We start from the raw sequence: 16,413 nt of genomic DNA, 5'->3' as shown, positions 1-16,413 counted from the left end.
AAGATGTCCGCCACGCGGGGCCTTTGTGTGCGCCGCCCCGCCACGTGCCGTGCCTGACGCCGCGCCCCGCGCTCTCTTCTTCTCCTCCTTCGCTCCCTCCAGCAACGAAGGTTTTGGGAACAGTGAAATGGTTCAACGTACGGAACGGTTACGGCTTCATCAACAGGTGAGCGGGGCGGCTTCGGGGGTGGGAGGTCTCGGGGCCTCACTCCGCAGTGGCGTGGCCTGCGTTAAGGCCTTTCCTGCTGCTCGAGGCGTTGCTGTAGGCTGTCAGTGCGCTGCGGTGCTCGTTTAGACCTCTGTGTGAAGTTGAGTGGGACAGGCTGCGGGGAGTTGGGCGGAGGGGACGTTGAGGTTCGATGAGAGTCATGCAGCTGGGGAGGAACAGCTGTGGGCATCGGTACAGGCTGGGGGCTGAGCTGCTGAGAGGAGCGCTGCAGTGAGGGACCTGGGTGTCCTGGTGGCCAGCAGGGTGACCATAAACTAGCAGTGTGCTCTGGTGGCCAGGAAGGCCAGTGGGACCCCACAGAGCGTGGTCTGCAGAACGAGAGAGGTTCTCTTCCCCTCTGCTCTGCCATGGGGAGGCCACATCTGGAGCACTGGGCCCAGTGCTGGGCTGCCCAGTTCAAGGCAGGCAGGGAACTGCTGGGAAGAGCCCAGGAAGGCAACAGAGAGATCAGGACCTGTATGAGGAAAGGCTGAGAGGGGATCTGATCGCTGTTTCTAGGTATCTAAAGTGTGGGAGTCAAGTCAGTGGGGGCAGACTGTCTGCAGTGGCGTGCAGTGGCAGAACAAGAGGCAATGAACAGAAACTGGAACACAGGAAGTTCCGTACTAGCACAAGGAAGAACTTTACTGTCAGAGTGGCGGAGCACTGGAGCAGGCAGCCCAGAGAGGTGGTGGTGTTTCCTTCTCTGCAGATGTTAAAGACCAACCTGGATACCCACCTGTGTGACCTGCTTTGGAGAACATGTCTTAGCAGGGGGTTGGACTTGATCTCTAGAGATTCCTTCTGATCCACACAGTTCTGTGATTATGTGATGTCTAGTGGCATTGATGCAGGGTTAAAAATAGTGATGGATGCCTAAAAGAAGGAGATCCTCAGACAGCTGTAAGCATATGAGGAAATGTGCAAAACGCAGACTTCTTGTCCATCACAAGACCACAGAATGCAAGGAGGCGTTGAGAAACGTGCTGTTAGGATTCCTGCTCTGACAGCAGTTGATCTAGAGAACAGTTCTTCCCTCAGTCAGTTTGGAGTGCCTGCAGGTGGTGGTTCTGCAGAGGCCATGTTTCCAGAAGGCGTTGTCATGTCACGCCCTCCAGGGCTGTTCCTCTGCCAGGACCTCGGGATGGGGAAAGCCCCAGGGCAGCCCTGTTTCCTGCTGGAGGTCACTGTTGCTTCTCTCCTGTGTGACAGCACATGGCTCTGAGGAGCAGCAAAGTGCTGCGTTAGTTCCATCGGTGTGTTAACCTGAAGAAAGATACACAAAATGGGAGCTGGGTGACTTCATATCCACCATGGCAGGGTTTGACAGGAGGCTGGGGAATCCTTCTCCAGGGAAGCAAGTGTTGGTACTGATGCTTCTGTGAAAGTTTGACCTAAATATCACCTTTTCATCTATCTGTTACATTGTGGCCTGGTCATAAGCCTCTGAGCTCCTTGGCTGGCTGGTGAGCAGCTCTAAAGCCTTGCCCAGTGTGTGTTCCCCACGTGGTGGTTGAGTGTCAGGTGTCAAACAGCTGGCAGAGCTGCTGCTGCAGCATCCCCGGCTCCGGGAGGTGTGTGCACAGCTACAGGTCGCTGCCTTTACCTCTGGGGAAGGCTTTTCTGTTTCACTCATAGCTGGAATGCTGCTACATGAGTCAAGCACGGAAGCAGGAGCAGCTACTTAAGACATCTGAATGGCTTCCCTGCTCGTATTATTTTGGCAGCTGTTTAATCCCTGAGGTTGCTGTTCCTAATGAGAAACGCAGCGTGAGCTCATGTGCTCCAGCTCAGCTCTCATCTCTTGATAACATTTCCCCTGCTCCCAAGTAGCTCAGCCTCACCACAAGGGAAGCTGTGGGAGCTTTGCCTGGGTCTGCCTGCAGCTCAGGCTGGCTGTGGTTGTAGTCTGTTGGTGTATGTTAGTATTAAGGACGTTTATTATTATTTTCTGAAATATTAGCTTGAATTCTGTCAGTTGTTTCTTGCGGTTGCCAATGTAATAAATGAACATGCAGGCAGCTGAGTTGCTCTTGTTGCCATAATTGGAGCTGCACACTGATATCTGGCTTTGTATTTACAGCCTTGCTGTGTTTTCTTAATCACTGCTTGCTCTTCTGATTTTTTTTTTTAAGTAGATTAAAGATATTGAGAGCACCATCTAGCACCAAGATGAGATGAGTGTCTCACAGGGTCTTCGAAATGGGCAGCTCCTGTTCTGTTTCCTATTTTGTTTGCAAAGTACTGATTGTTATTCCCACATCATCTGTGTGGCAGCACATGTACTGCTCCTAGATGGGCTTAGTGCAGAGATCCTGTGGCAGACACTGGGTTTTAGAATGAACCAGGAGGGTTTTTAGCAAATCACGTCTCCACCTTGATCTGCTTCAGTGTAACAGAGTCGTTTACTGAGCCAGAACTCCAGTGTTCAGTGGGAACTGTGATGTAGAAAGGGCTCTAAATGAAATGAGGAGCAGCTGATGGGCTTGGGAGGGGTGTAGAGCATCCACACAGAGCATGGATGGTGAGCACTTATCACTGCTGTGCTCTCAACAACTGCAAGCACTGGGGCTGAAGGCTCTGGGCTTCCCTCAGGATCCTCAGTTACTGGAACATCTGGGATCTCGTTGTGAACAGAAGTGTTAGGCTTTGTAAGGGCTTCTGCGCGCTGCTTGGTGGGCTGGGGCTGAGCTGCCTCCTGAGGATCACCTTCTGTAGCCTGCTGGATTAACTGCTTTCTATCAGCTTTGAGGTGGTATTTGCAGGCATCAAATTCTGTTCCATGAGGAAACGGGTGCTGTGTGACAGGGCAGCTGTGACTCGGATTGAGATGTTCACAGAATTGTTGTTGCCGTGTGTTAGAGCTGTGGTGAGGAGTGACTGGCTTTAAATGAGTCCAGTTATGAGCGCTGCAGCACTGGCTGTGCCTGTAATATACATTCTAGGAAATAAAAGGCACTCAGCAGTTGATTCACTGGTCTGTGGAATGACTTGAAGTGACACTGCAGCGAGGCTCAGCCGTGTGATGTGAGCCTGAGGGTCGGGCTGCAGGCAGCCTGTGAGTGGTGAGCACAGCTCTGCAGCAGCGTGAAGACAGCTGGGGCTGTGCTGAGTAACTGCAGAGCAGGAAGCTCCCTGTGCCCTGCCTGTCTGTCAGCCACGCTGCTGCCCTCGTGGAACGCTCATCGATGCAGCCCGCAGGAAGTGGAGCTGGGGAAGCAGGCCGTGCGTGCTGCTTTTCATAGCCTGTGATGTCACATCTTCCACTGCGCTATCCCAAGTGATGGGCTGCCTGCTGTCGGTGTTTTTCCTCTGAGCCTCTGTTGGTGGGAGGTGCAGAGTAGTGGGTTATGTGGAGAGGGAGGAAAAAGCACATTTGCATGACTGACAGGACGTCAGCACGTACTGTGCACCTTGCACAGGCCCCCAGCAAAACGTTTCTTTGAATCAGCCGCCTCTGAGAGCGGGCTGAGCAGTGCAGTGCTGACAGCTGCCGTCCTGGTGCTTCCCTGCTTTCACCTCACCCCTAAACAACTGAATTTCAAACTGGGCCAGCAAACTGCTTGTCTCACATCTGAATTTCTGTTTCGTGCTGTCTTGCAGGAATGACACCAAGGAAGATGTGTTTGTCCATCAGGTAAGATGTGCTGGGAACTGAAACGTGTTACCTCTCCGACATGTGCTGTGCATGACCTTAGCCAAGTCGGTTTGAGAGGAAAACAGAGCTGTCACACATCCCCGCTGGGTTTGCACATCAGGCAGGCTGCTTTCTCACCGAGACGTTGTGCTCAGCTGTGGCAGCAAGGTTTCCTGTCTCTCCCCTAAAATCACTGCTTACATGCTGAAACTTACATGCTGAAACTTGTGGATGTGTTTTCTGATGGATTTCATTCCATCAGAAACGGACCTGAATTCTGTTGCTGACATTAATTTGTGCAGTTGTGACACTTGTTAAAAAGTGTTTGCTGAGTAGAACGTGGCTGAGAATTGTGCTTACAGAGCATTCACTCGACTGTCGGAAATGCAATCTGCTGCTGAACAGCATAGGAAATAACCCCAAATAAGCTTTTTTTAATCAATGCATATTAATAAGGGTATAGAGTGCTTAGTGAGAAACTTCTGATACAGTGTGCATTGTTTGGGAGCTGCTTTGTGTCTCCAACTGGAAGCATATGGGCAGATGTTCCAGGACAGCTTTAAGGCTGCGCAGCGCTCCAGGTAGGGCAGAGCTGTAGTAAAGCACACACGTCTTCTGGCTTTGAGTTTCCACTGTGGCTTAATTACTTGTCCAGGAGGATGTCTTAACAGATGAATAGTTAGATTCCTTCCCCCCAGAACACCAACACAAACTTCGGATGCGCTCAGTAGCGTTTTCCTGCTGTGCCTGTGAATGTAACTTTGCCATATTACGTTGTCAGACTGCCATAAAGAAGAATAACCCCAGGAAGTACCTCCGCAGCGTAGGAGACGGAGAGACCGTGGAGTTTGATGTGGTTGAAGGAGAGAAGGTAAAGGCGTCTGGGGTGTTGGAGCATGCAGGGAACAGCCGCTGTGCGGGCTTTGCTGTGGTGGTGTGGTTTGAGCAGATGCCTGATGACATCCAGGGAGATGAATGGTCGCTCGTTGCTTTACAAATGGGGATGCAAATCGGCACTGAGTCGCACTGGTTTGGCGCTCGCTGCTCACCTAACGCTCTCTCTGCTCCTCAGGGTGCGGAGGCAGCGAACGTGACAGGGCCTGGTGGCGTTCCAGTGCAAGGCAGCAAATACGCAGCAGACCGTAACCATTACAGACGATATCCGCGTCGCAGGGGTCCTCCACGCAACTACCAGCAAAACTACCAGAACAGTGAGAGTGGGGAGAAGAACGAAGGAGCAGAGAACATCCCGGAAGGCCAAGCCCAGCAGCGCCGTCCCTATCGCAGGCGGCGGTACCCACCTTACTACATGCGTAGGCCCTACGGGCGTCGACCACAATATTCCAACCCTCCCGTGCAGGGAGAGATAGTGGAGGTAACGCACGTGATGTGGTTCCTTTGCAGAGCTGCATTTTTATCACCCTGCTCCAGATGCTGGAGATGTGCTCTGTAAGGTTTAGCAGTGAGATAAAATGCTTGAGCAGATGTTGGCGTGGGATTAGGTACAGCTTTGGGAAAGCGGTGTGTTGAGATGTGTGTTCAGTTCTGTTGTGAGTAATGGGGCAAAGAGGAAGCTGTGTGCAGTGCCTGCTGTCCACCTTGCAGCCCTGTGGGGTTTGGCTGCCTGGCTAAGAGCGTTTGTTGCCTCGTGTCTTCCAGGGTGCTGACAACCAAGGTGCAGGAGAGCAAGGCAGACCAGTCAGGCAGAACATGTATCGAGGTTACAGACCACGATTCCGCAGGTATGCTGCAGACCAGCTCTTGCTTCAGCCTTGTGCTCTAGCAACACAGCCGGAACATCGCGGTGCTCAGATGCTGCATTGTTAAAGCCCAGCTTGACTTTCAGGGGTCCTCCTCGTCAAAGACAGCCTAGAGAGGATGGAAACGAAGAAGATAAAGAGAACCAAGGGGATGAGACCCAAGGTCAGCAGCCACCTCAACGTCGGTACCGTCGTAACTTCAACTACAGACGCAGACGCCCAGAGAACCCTAAACCACAAGATGGCAAAGAGACGAAGACAGCCGAACCACCAGCTGAGAACACGTCCGCTCCCGAGGCCGAGCAGGGCGGGGCTGAGTAAATACCGGCTTAACATCTCTACCATCATCCGGGTGAGTGTCGGGTGCTCCGGAGGTGTGATGTGATGGAGGGCCCTTGTTTTGATGCTTCCCTCTGAGTTCTGCTGTGCAGGGCTGGTGCTAGTGGTGCTATGCGTGCTGTAACTAAGTGGCTGCACTGCTTGCCGGTTCTGCAGAACCAAACTGTGAGCTTTTGCTGTATAAGTGCTGGTTAACCGGGAGGGCTCTGCTACCAGGCTTTAACTTTCCCTGGTGGAATAAATGTATAGATTATTGCTAATCTTAAAACCTCGATTGCTTTCTGCTACGGTACGGTCTGCTCTGGTACGATGACCTGAAAGAGTTCTGCTAGGAGAAACAGGTGTGCACAGATGCTAGATATTACTCAGGCCTGCCAGCATTGTGGCTTTGGTTGCCCTGTTTGGTTGGCTCTACCACCTCTACACATCCGTTTCTCATAACCGGATGTTGAATTTGCAGGAGCATTTTGGTAGGAGCTTCTCACCTGAGAAGGGCTGGAAATGGTGGTGGAAGGGCTGCTCTGTGTGCCTGCAATCAGAGGTGTGTTCTGCAGGGACCTCGCTGTGCTGTGCTGAGGCACTGCTGGGGCTGCTTGTCGTCTGCATGGAGTGCGTGGAGGTCCCTGCTGAAATCAGAGCTAGTTGCTCATTCTGTCTTCTGTAGTCGTTGGCTCTTTGCTTTCAAAGGCAGGCAGGCCTGTCTCGGAGCTGAGAGCTTCTGGTGAGGGTGTTAATGAGTGCTCTTTCTGCTGGATTCCTCTGCACTCGCTTGTGATGGAAGCTGCCAGTTTCCATCCCTGCACAGCAGGCTGATGTGCTGTGCTGATTGGAGAGCTGTGGTTGATAAGATTTGTGTGTGTGAAAACATAGCATGAATTTAAATTGTAGGTGAGCCTTGGTAGGCTGAATATCTCCATGTCTGATCATCTTTATTTCTCTTTTTTTCAGTTTAGTCATCAAAGAAAAGACTTAAGAAATGAAGAAGAAAAGAAAATGAAATTCCAGCAATAAGAAATGAACAAAAGAATTGGAACTGAAGACCTTAAGTGCTTGCTTTTTGCTGTTGACCAGATTACTAGAACTATCTGCATTATCTATGCAGCATGGGGTTTTTATTATTTTTACCTAAAGAAGTCTCCTTTTGGAAACAATAAACACGTTTTTTAAAAGTCTGTTTTTTCTCAATACACCTTTAAAGGTTTTTAAATTGTTTCATATCTGGTCAAGTTGAGATTTTTAAGAACCTCATTTTTAATTTGTATGAAAAGTACGCCTGATTTTTTCAAGTCAAACTGCAAGCATCTGTTAATAAAGGTCTTAAAGTTAATTACAGCGTGCTCTTGGTTCTTTCAAACCCACCTCTATGAGAACGTGTCGGCTGAGCGCTGGCTTGGGGAAAAACTGCTTTAATGGTTCAGCGATAAGTATTTGAACATTGAAAGGCAGAGCTCCTGCACTGTGAGTTTGTGCCCTCAGCTCTGCTCAGGGGTAAAAGCCACAGGGTGATGAGAGGTGCTTGAGGTCAAACTGTTCCAAAAGCTTTTGGGCACGGGGAGGGGGAACGCTGCTCACCTGGGACGGTGCAAAGGCTGCTGCTCGTGGCTCAGCACGTGGACTGGCGCTTCCACAGGTGAGTCACTGCCAAAGCCGTCCGATGGATGCCGCTGGGGCTGAAGGCAGCTCTGAGTGCGACCTGTGGCTTCCCTTTCTACCCGCTAATGAGCGCTCTGCTTTTATCATGCTAATGCTTGCTCTTCTTAATTGCTTCCCTATGTGCTCAAGCACCAGCCATTAGCAGCCCGATGCGTCTCTAAATGCCTTTCAGCGTTTCCAGCTGCCCAATAGAGCAGCGGGTTCCTCCTGTAAGAGAGCCGTTCTTGGAACCGCGGAGCTGTTGGACAGCAGCTCACAGTCGCTGCAGGGCCGCGAGGCTTTCCCTTTCCCTTTCTTTGGCTTATAAGCTGAGCTTGAAATCAGGGGAGATCCACCTCAGCGACAGGGAGCGCGTTGGTTTGTGGTTCTGGTTGTTTTCAAAGCGGTTTGTGAGTGAAGAGGGAAATCGTTAATTTGGAGAACAATCCTTTACGTGTGGGCTTTAACACCCAGCATTGCAGCAGGAGCACCTCTGTTATTTTCCAGACTGCTTTGTACGCAGTGATGGAGTGGCACATGAATAACAGCTCCAGGCCAGCAGCTTCAGTGTCACACTGCCTGCTGCACTGCCGGGCCCGGCAGCCACGTGGAGTCAGTGTTGCTCTGTGCAGATGAGGCTTTTCGCTGAATTCCTCCACAGCAGCTGTGTGGCAATGAGTGGAGAGCTACTTTGCTGCTCCCACAGAGGCAACAAGCATTGCTGGTACAGCTGCAGGGTACGACAGGAGCTTAAAGCACTCTGTCCACTGCGGGGCAGTTGGAAAAGATGACCTCGAAGTGCCCCTTTCAACTCAAATGATTCCATTCCCCAAGGCTTCAGCATCTCATCTTACTGCATGACATTGCTGAGCTGTCCCACGTAGGTGAAGGTGCTTTAGTGAGGTGGGACTGTCCTTGGCCTTGGGTGGGAGCTGCTGCTGCCCATCACACACGGGAGTTCATGGTGTACATCTTGCTGGTGACAGCACGGCGCTGAGGTCCCCGAGGATGGCTGGGGGCTGGTGAGAGAGAGACAGGATTATATTCGTGTGTGCGTGTCCCCACACGGCTGTGCCATGGGAATGGTGACAGACAGACAGAAATGAACCTGGACAGCATGCATAGGTGCTGACACCTCCACCAGGACCTCAAGATGCCCTGGGCTGGGGTCAGCATTTCTGCATTCCCCCTGTGCCCCCACAGGACCTATGGGGCTCTGCTTGGCATGATGCAGCCCCCCTCCCTCAGCCAGGGTGCAAATGCCAACTGCCCTTCATTTGACTGCAGCCTGCAAGAAGTGCCTGCACCCTCTGAGTTGTCCACCCCAGGTATATCCCTGCACGACTCAGCAGGGCAGCCCAGGACAACACAGACTGACCTGTGTGGGCATGGAGGCAGCAGGTGAGCAGGACAGATGCCACAAAGCAGCCTGTGGAGCCAGCCATCCCCAGCCAGCAGGACCAGCCAAAGTCATAGTGGACCCCCAGGAAGAGGTTATGGGACACCAGCATGGCCCTCTCCACGTAGACATCCACTGCATACCACACAGAGCCCACGAGACCCAGGATACCTAGGAGGAATGGAGCCAGGTAAGAGCAAGCCATAGAACATCCTACTTCCCAGAACCCCTCCGAGGGGTTCCTCTGGCTCCCCGTGTCCCAGCTGTCCCCAAGTGCTCCTGACCACGCACTCCCAATGCCGAGGATGACACCAGCCCCGTAGCACATCTTCAGTTTGACACAAGGTTCTTCCTTGAGGAGCTTGATGCAGTCGAGCCCAAGGAGCAAAGTAGCCAAAGCCAGGCCCACCAGGAGATCCGCCGTGATCAGCAGCGTCCGTGTCACCACGATCTTCACTGGTGAGAAATGAACAAAAAGCTGAAAGGGGACTAAGGAGTGGTCAGAGGAAGTGGTGCCCCTCTCCAGACTGCTGTCTGCGTCCCTCCTGGACTTACCCAGCTCACTGCTAGATCGGGTTGGATAGAGCCCTGGGCAGCCTGGTCTGGTGGCTGGCAACCCAGCCCACGGGCAGGCAGTTGGAGCTCAGAGACCTGCCAGGTCCCCTCCAACTTTGCTGGGCATCTCCATAGGGTATGGTGACATAGGGACACCAATGTCCAGCACCCTGTGTGCTGCTCTCTGTGTGCTCACCAGGCTCATCAGAAGCCTTGCAATGGGACTCAATAAGTCCAGTATCAAGAAACCACACAACTTAAGGATCTGAGATGTGGTCTGGTCATCTTCTCAAGACCTTTTTGGCTTATCCTGCATGTTGGCTTAGGTAGAAGATGCTGTCTGAACCTGCTCACATTGCCATCTGTTTGTGACTTCTCCCTGAAAAGCCCTAAATCCCCACTTGGTCCATGCTAATTTCTGGTTCCCTTCTTCAGCGTCCAAATCTTTGTCCACAGAATCACATTATCCCACGTTGTCACTCTCTCTCTATATAGGACAAGGAGCAGAGGTCAACCCTTCACAACGAGGATCTTTTTCTTGAGGGAAAACTCTTAGCTGTGAACTCATAGATGCCTTGTTGGGTGTTCACAAGAGGTTAAAGAGACTTGGTGGAATAGGCAAATGGTGCTGAAAATGGATTGCTTGATATTGTAGAGTAGTGCTCCCACCCCAGACCATACTGGCCTACCTGGATGGTCTGCCAAAATGGAGTCATACTGGTCACAGGTCCTCACCCCATCCTGCATGTTGGTGACACATTCCCTCCAAAGCCCCCGGCATTTGTGACTCACCTAGAAGCAGGAGAAAGGATGCTCAAAGAGCACTCAAAAAAGCACCTCTGCTCCCCAGGAATCATAGAATCATCTGAGTTGGAAGGGACCCTGAAAGACCATCTGGTCCAACTCCCCTGTAATAAACAGGGACACCTACAACCTGCCCAGCAAAGCAGACCATCAGGCCCTCACCCAGCTTTCAGCCATGAACATGTGGATGCTCTACTCACCTCCAAGCTGTCATCAGCATTCACCATCCAGCAGTCAGTGCACGTGGCAAGGAGGAGGAATAGAGCTGAGAGGAGAGTGAGACCAAACGCTGTCATCTGCAAGATTGCACTCATGGAGACACCTGCAGGGGAACACGGAGATGCCTGCTGCCTCTGCTCTGGCCATCTCCCAGGTACCTTGTCCACTGCCTGGACCAGAGTGTCCTCTGGATCCCTAGGAGCAGCTCAGATGGCCTCCAGTTGTGCCAGATGAGGGCCGGGTGGAAGATCAGGAAGGAATTCTTTATAGGGAGTGTGGTCAAGCACTGGAACTGGCTGCCTAGTGGAGAGCTGGAGTCCCCAACCCTGGAGGCATTTCAGACACCTGTGGACATGGCACTGAGGGACAGGATTTAGTGATAGGACCTGGTAGGTGAACTTAATGATTTCACTTGGTGATTCTGAAGGCATTTTCCAGACTAGATGATTCCATAACTCCATAACCCTCAGTACTGCCCCTCTGGGAATCAAGAGCTGCTTGGAAACTATTGTCAAAGAGCCGCTGTAGTCAGACCCCATTATTTGAGCATGCATCTCCTGTTATCCTAAGATTTTCTTGATACTTTCATCATTCAGTGAAAAGATTACCCACCTTTCCTTGTAATTCCTTTTTTAAGAACAGCTGTGAAGTGTCAAAACACCCAAACTGGAACACGTGGGAGCGTCCCAAGGAGGTGTCCAGTTCTCAAGCGGTAAGCCCAAAGAAAGAGGGCTGCTGTGGCTTAATGTGGGTGCCTTTGGGTGCTGCTAAGCATTTCCAGAGAGCAAAGGGGATGGAACCATCTGATTTCCATCACTGCCAGAGTTGAAGGGACTTTGCAGAGAAAGCAATTGTACAGAAGGTATTAGCAGAGGACGTCATATCTCCGAAGACTGGAAAAGACTCCTAGATCTGTGTGTTTTGCAGCCCAAGTCTCGGCACTGCCATATGCTTCAGTGCTTGAAGCTGCAGCCACTGTGTGCAGAGAGGTTCCCCTCAGGGTTGGTTTTTTACCCTTTCTTACTGACATTATTACTGACAGACACTCAGACCTCACTTTACAGACTTTATAGCGCTCTTTTGAACCTCCCAAGCCACCTTCTGAGCAACTCCCCACAATCTTTCTTCCTTCCCCAAGACCCTAGCTGTTTTGCAGGCTTTGAAGAAAATCTGTTCAGCCATTTGAGTTAAATCAGGAAAAAAAAAAAAAAATCCTTCTCTAGAGGAAACGCTCAGTCATTGTTTGCGCTTGGGTAACTCCACAACAGCTTAGTTTTACTGCTGGAGCCTTGGCTGGTGCAGCAGGTGGTGGAGCTGCTAGTTTTGTTGTGCTTGGAGGTGTTTTATGGGGAATTAATGATGTTTGGGACAAAGGGGAGCTGTATGGGGAGCGCTTGTTGGATGCATCTGCCTTCCTTTGGGACACAGAATCATGGAATTGTGGAGGGTGGAAAAAAGCTCTAAGATCATCCAGTCCAACCATCCAGCTACCAGCAGCACTGCACACAGAGCCCTGTCCCATTGGAAGCCTTACCTTCATCGCAGCATCCAGGCTCATCCTCACTGCGTTGCAGCCATCTGAAGTCCCAGAGTGGGATTCAGTCCCACCTGGATGGGATGTGGAGGTGCCCAATGGAAACGCGATGCCCACAGAGCACTGTGAGCCCACATCTGTGCTGAGCTATTTAATGCTTCTTAGGGCATGTCAGAGTGCTCTGTGTGCTAAGGCTCAACGGGGGGCCTCATGGTTAAATGGTAATTGGCTGGAAACAGAGATTGGCCTCCAAAAATCATCACATCTTGACACCTGTGGGAACCAGCTGGGGCTGTGGGAGATGTGGAGAAACACTCCCCAGGTGGGGGACTCTGTGTTCTGGGCAAACGTCCCCTGTTCTTTAATCACACCTTTTAATTAGTGCTCAAGGGTGAGTGGCCTGAGGTGTGTTGGTTCCAACTCACTGGTGCAGCAGACGCAGGCAGACGGCAGTGGCAGGAGGAAGAAGTTAAATGCAGTTTGTTGGAAGGAGGGCAATTCAAAACCCTTCGTGCTATCCACTGGGCTCCCAGCTGTGAAATGGATCAGCATTTCCCATTTTCCAAAGACATCTCATAGGTTTCAAACTGGCAGAGAGGCCAACCCAGAGGCAGCAAAACAAGCCACCTTGATGGGACCCCTCACAGATCCCGGGGGTTCTGTTCAAAGAGGGCTGTGATCATCTCTTTGGCTCCCCCAGAATTCAAGGCTTTCAAGGGAGGGATGCAGGAAAAGGCTGTAAAGGACACAGCCTCACAGGGGCACTTAATGCAGCCTGTAAAACTTGTCCATTTCCCGGCTGTGTGGGGACTCCCAGGCCATTATGCACAGTCACTCCTCTCCGGTGGTTTCCAGGTCAGACAACGTGGCTGCTTGGCATTTTTGTGGGCTTTTTGCTGACCCTCGAAAGCAGCACCTCAGCTACTTTGTGCTGCCCAAATACTTTAGTTTTGTTCCTTACTACCCAGAAAAACTGCTTTCTTGCAAAGCATCTTGTTACAGCAACCTCGGAGCATCTCCAGCGTAAGCAGTGCCTCATGGCTGCCAGCTGTATCTATGCTCTCATCTCATGGGTCAATGGGAAACAACACCCCATGTATGTATTTTCAAGTCACGGGATGTATTTAAGAGAGGTACTTTTATTCTTATTTTTTTCCCCTCTAAATAATCCCCTGCAGTACTGAACTACAGGGGTTTTGGCAGAGTGCTGCACACTCCTTCAAATTCTTGAGATTCAGCCCTGCAGAGGCACCCAGGTTCTTGACATGAGTAATTGCTGTGGCTTTATTTCAGATTATCCTGTTTCACATGGTGTTCTGGCTCATGACAAGACTTTTCTTGAGCATACCTGAACATGTAGTGGTGAACTAGGGCTGAAATCTTCCAGCAGGGTTTGTATACCTTCATTTTCCAACTCAGATCTCAGAAATTTTCTATTTGTGGTACTTAGATATCCACGAAACGGCTGGAATTCTGGTATGTTCTCCACATATGGTATGCTTTGGTGATATATAGAAGAGATTAGTTTTATTTTTTACTCTTCTAATCTGTGGATTTACTATGTATGAAATAAGCCCACCTGTTTGATTCGCAGTTGAAATGTTTTGGGCATTGAAAAGATACAGGTAGAGGGGTAAATATATCAGTTTTTCAATAATTAAAAACATTTCCTTGGTCAGTGAAGATGAGATGAAGATCACATCTGCATCATACTGGTTTTGTAAGATAAAAAGAAAGAGGGAGTGGGGACAGAAAGCCACTAAAGTGCTCTTTTTAGTGACTTGGATGGCAGTGGATCCCACGCATCGCATGCAATGCTGCAGGCCACCCCAAGCCTGGCAGCCTGTTCCCATATTTAATTCCACTCTGCCATGGGCAAAACACACAAGGGATTGTCTGGAGGACAGTGGGGGCCTTTGTGCCCCCAAACATGTAATTGCTTCTGCAGCTCAGCTATTTTTCCCCCTCTGTTATGTTCTTCCAGCCTGGGCGACTGATCCCAGAGATCAGGACTGAGCCTGTGGCAATGTCACAGGAGTTCCCCAAATCAGAGTTTTGGGGAGAATACAACATATCCGTGAGCCAGGGGCTGCAGGAAGACAGGGGAGCTGGGCAAAACCCCTGAGCCTCCAGCAGTGCCAAGGGAAAGCAGAAATCAACTCAATTAGCACAGCAAGGAGCAGCCCAGCCCCGAGTTCTTGGGAAAGAGATTAAACCCTGCGGGTCTCCTTCACACGCAGCAGGGTGACTGCAATGAGGGCTTTGTTGTAGAGCTGAGGAACGGGAGGTGGTGGGAGGGCCCACGTTGGGCTGCAGCCCTGGGACAGACCCAGGCTGGGCTGCAGTCTGAGAAGGGCCTTGCTGAGGGCCCAGGCCATGGCTACAGGGGTGCAGTGCCAGGCCAGCCAGATGGGATTTAGGTGCTTTAGGGTTAAATTAAGCAACCTTTTAAGCCACGGTTTGAGCAACAGCACCTGCCTGGGCACACCTGCAAAGTTCTGCTTCACAGCGGCTCAAAGCCTGGTGGGCCGCTCTCAGCAGCCGCGCTTATTTCAAGCGCCTCCCAGTAGGCTGAGGGGAGGTGGTTCTCGCCTAGGAGCCAGCAGCAGGCAGACACCTTCAGCCCAAACCCTCTGCCCAAACCACCATCCCTACCCCCCTTCCCAGACCCACTGCCCCGCCCGGGGATAAGGCCTCAGCCCCATGGTGCTGCCATGGAAGCGATGGGAAGAGGCCCATTGGGATGGAGGGTGAAGAGATGACTTCAGAAGGACACCCGTAGTCAGAAATACTTTAATACAACTGAGTCACAATTTTTAGTACAAACAATCTGAAAAAAAAAACACCAACCAAAAATAGGAATCCCAAATGGTGCTGCTCCCATGGTGTACATCGCACAGAAAAGTTAATGCGGGTTTACCTTAAAGGAATAAAAACATTCTTCTACACAATGCTGCACTCTGTATATAAAAACACACTTCAGATACACATATTTTTTAATCACGATTTTCCTTCCCAATCCTTACTGCAGTTGCTTTGGGGTGTGTTTTGAGGGGAAACCAAGCACCAGTCTCCCTGACGGTGCAGACACTACAAGCACTGCTCTCCCCTGATGGCTGACGATATTTTTACATGGGGTCTGCAATGCAAAAGAGAGAGATGGCTGTTAGTCCTTCCTGCCTCACAGAAGCCAACCCCAGTGCAGGGACCGTTCCGCTTCCCTCCTTCATGGGGAGGTGCTGCCCCGACTGTTAATTTTGGGACACATTTAGCCAGGAACAAGAGCAGCACATGGGTGTAAAGCAGACCAAAAAAAAAAAGCAGGGAGAAATCAGCTATGTGGAGATTTATAAAGTAATAAATTAAAAAAAAAAAAAAAAAAAAGGGCAAAACCACAAAGCCAGGCTCTTTGGATCATTTCCACTGTTTCGTTTCCTGCGGTTTAGCTGGCATACCACGTACAGCAGACAGACAGATGGCAGCACCAGGCCTTCAGAGGATCTACAGGAGGAACCGGAGCGCTGGTGTGTTAGTAACAGCCCCGGCGTGGACACAGAGGTGGTGGCAATTAGCACTGCTGAGCCTAAAAGACTTCACCGGTCCTATTGGGGAAGGGGCATTTGGAAACAGTGGGGAGACATCAAAATTCACAGGTTTGTCCATCTTGGAGTTAACTGAAACAGCTACGCTGGGCACCAAAGTAAAAACAAACCATTACTTGTGCTCACAGTCCCCATTTTGCCTGCTTTAACCTGGCCAACATCAGTTTGTTCTCCTGCTTAACAAGGCCACATACTTGCGCCTGGTGAGAAATACAGCCGGGTCAGATTTTAGCTGGCAGAGCTCAGCTGGAGCACCAACAACTGCCAAACCGCCGTGCTTTCACTCCTCGTGTGCTCACATCAAGAATGATTAACACAAATATCTCTTTGGGGCAGCAGCCACGCAGAGCACACCTGCACCCTGAAAGCAGGAATGTTTCCTAAGCCACTAAAGCTGGGGCACGGGGACTCTGAGCCCCTCCAGCACCGCTTGGCAGCATCCCTTTCCCTGAAAAACCCAGTGGTGAGGCTGCAGGAGATGTAGGGGCACATGGGGACAGCTGCACGCAGTGGGGTGGCCCAGCACAAAGCACCTCTGTGCAGCTTATACCCAGCACCCCATGCTAGGCACTGGGGCACGGCCCAGCCACCCACAGCCCCAGTAGCGCAGGGCTGGGGGTGGAGGTGCAGCCCCCGCAGCCTGGTGGTGCTGGATATGGGGAATTCTGACCAACAGCCCATTTTAGAGGCTTGCGCTGCAACCTGGAAAAGCTCCTGAGAAGCT

At 51.2% G+C, this 16,413-nt stretch overlaps 2 protein-coding genes across 2 annotated transcripts; one reads left to right on the top strand and one right to left on the bottom strand.

Annotated features, from left to right (window-relative positions):
- Positions 1–4: 4 nt before the first annotated feature.
- Positions 5–7,271, top strand: YBX1 (Y-box binding protein 1; the record flags this gene model as incomplete). Its single annotated transcript, XM_010723018.1, is given in 11 exon segments — positions 5–133; positions 135–166; positions 3,812–3,845; positions 4,627–4,716; positions 4,918–5,010; positions 5,012–5,048; positions 5,051–5,220; positions 5,505–5,587; positions 5,692–5,911; positions 5,913–5,957; positions 6,893–7,271. Coding segments are annotated over 11 exon segments (996 nt in total), but the record flags the coding sequence as incomplete, so codon positions are not given.
- Positions 7,008–12,287, bottom strand: LOC100547855 (claudin-16-like). Its single transcript, XM_010722886.3, has 6 exons — positions 12,088–12,287; positions 10,535–10,656; positions 10,220–10,322; positions 9,267–9,431; positions 8,955–9,146; positions 7,008–8,595 (listed from the first exon to the last, which is right to left on the bottom strand). The coding sequence occupies exons 2-6, from the start codon at positions 10,646–10,648 to the stop codon at positions 8,522–8,524; spliced, it is 648 nt and encodes a 215-aa protein (XP_010721188.1). The 5' UTR covers positions 10,649–10,656; positions 12,088–12,287; the 3' UTR covers positions 7,008–8,521.
- Positions 12,288–16,413: the final 4,126 nt, after the last annotated feature.

The sequence above is a fragment of the Meleagris gallopavo genome, chromosome 23 (genome assembly GCF_000146605.3).
Source record: "Meleagris gallopavo isolate NT-WF06-2002-E0010 breed Aviagen turkey brand Nicholas breeding stock chromosome 23, Turkey_5.1, whole genome shotgun sequence".
Taxonomy (NCBI): Eukaryota; Metazoa; Chordata; class Aves; order Galliformes; family Phasianidae; genus Meleagris; species Meleagris gallopavo.
This window is presented reverse-complemented; position numbering and strand designations above follow the sequence as displayed.

Bases quoted from the DNA above. Each gene is read 5' to 3' on its own strand.
- LOC100547855 (XM_010722886.3), bottom strand. From the start codon at position 10,648: ATGAGTGCAATCTTGCAGATGACAGCGTTTGGTCTCACTCTCCTCTCA. The intron at 10,323-10,534 runs GTGAGTAGAGCA...TCCTGCTTCTAG, and splicing joins ATGCTGATGACAGCTTGGAG to GTGAGTCACAAATGCCGGGG. The intron at 9,147-9,266 runs GTGCGTGGTCAG...CATTCCTCCTAG, and splicing joins TGTCATCCTCGGCATTGGGA to GTATCCTGGGTCTCGTGGGC.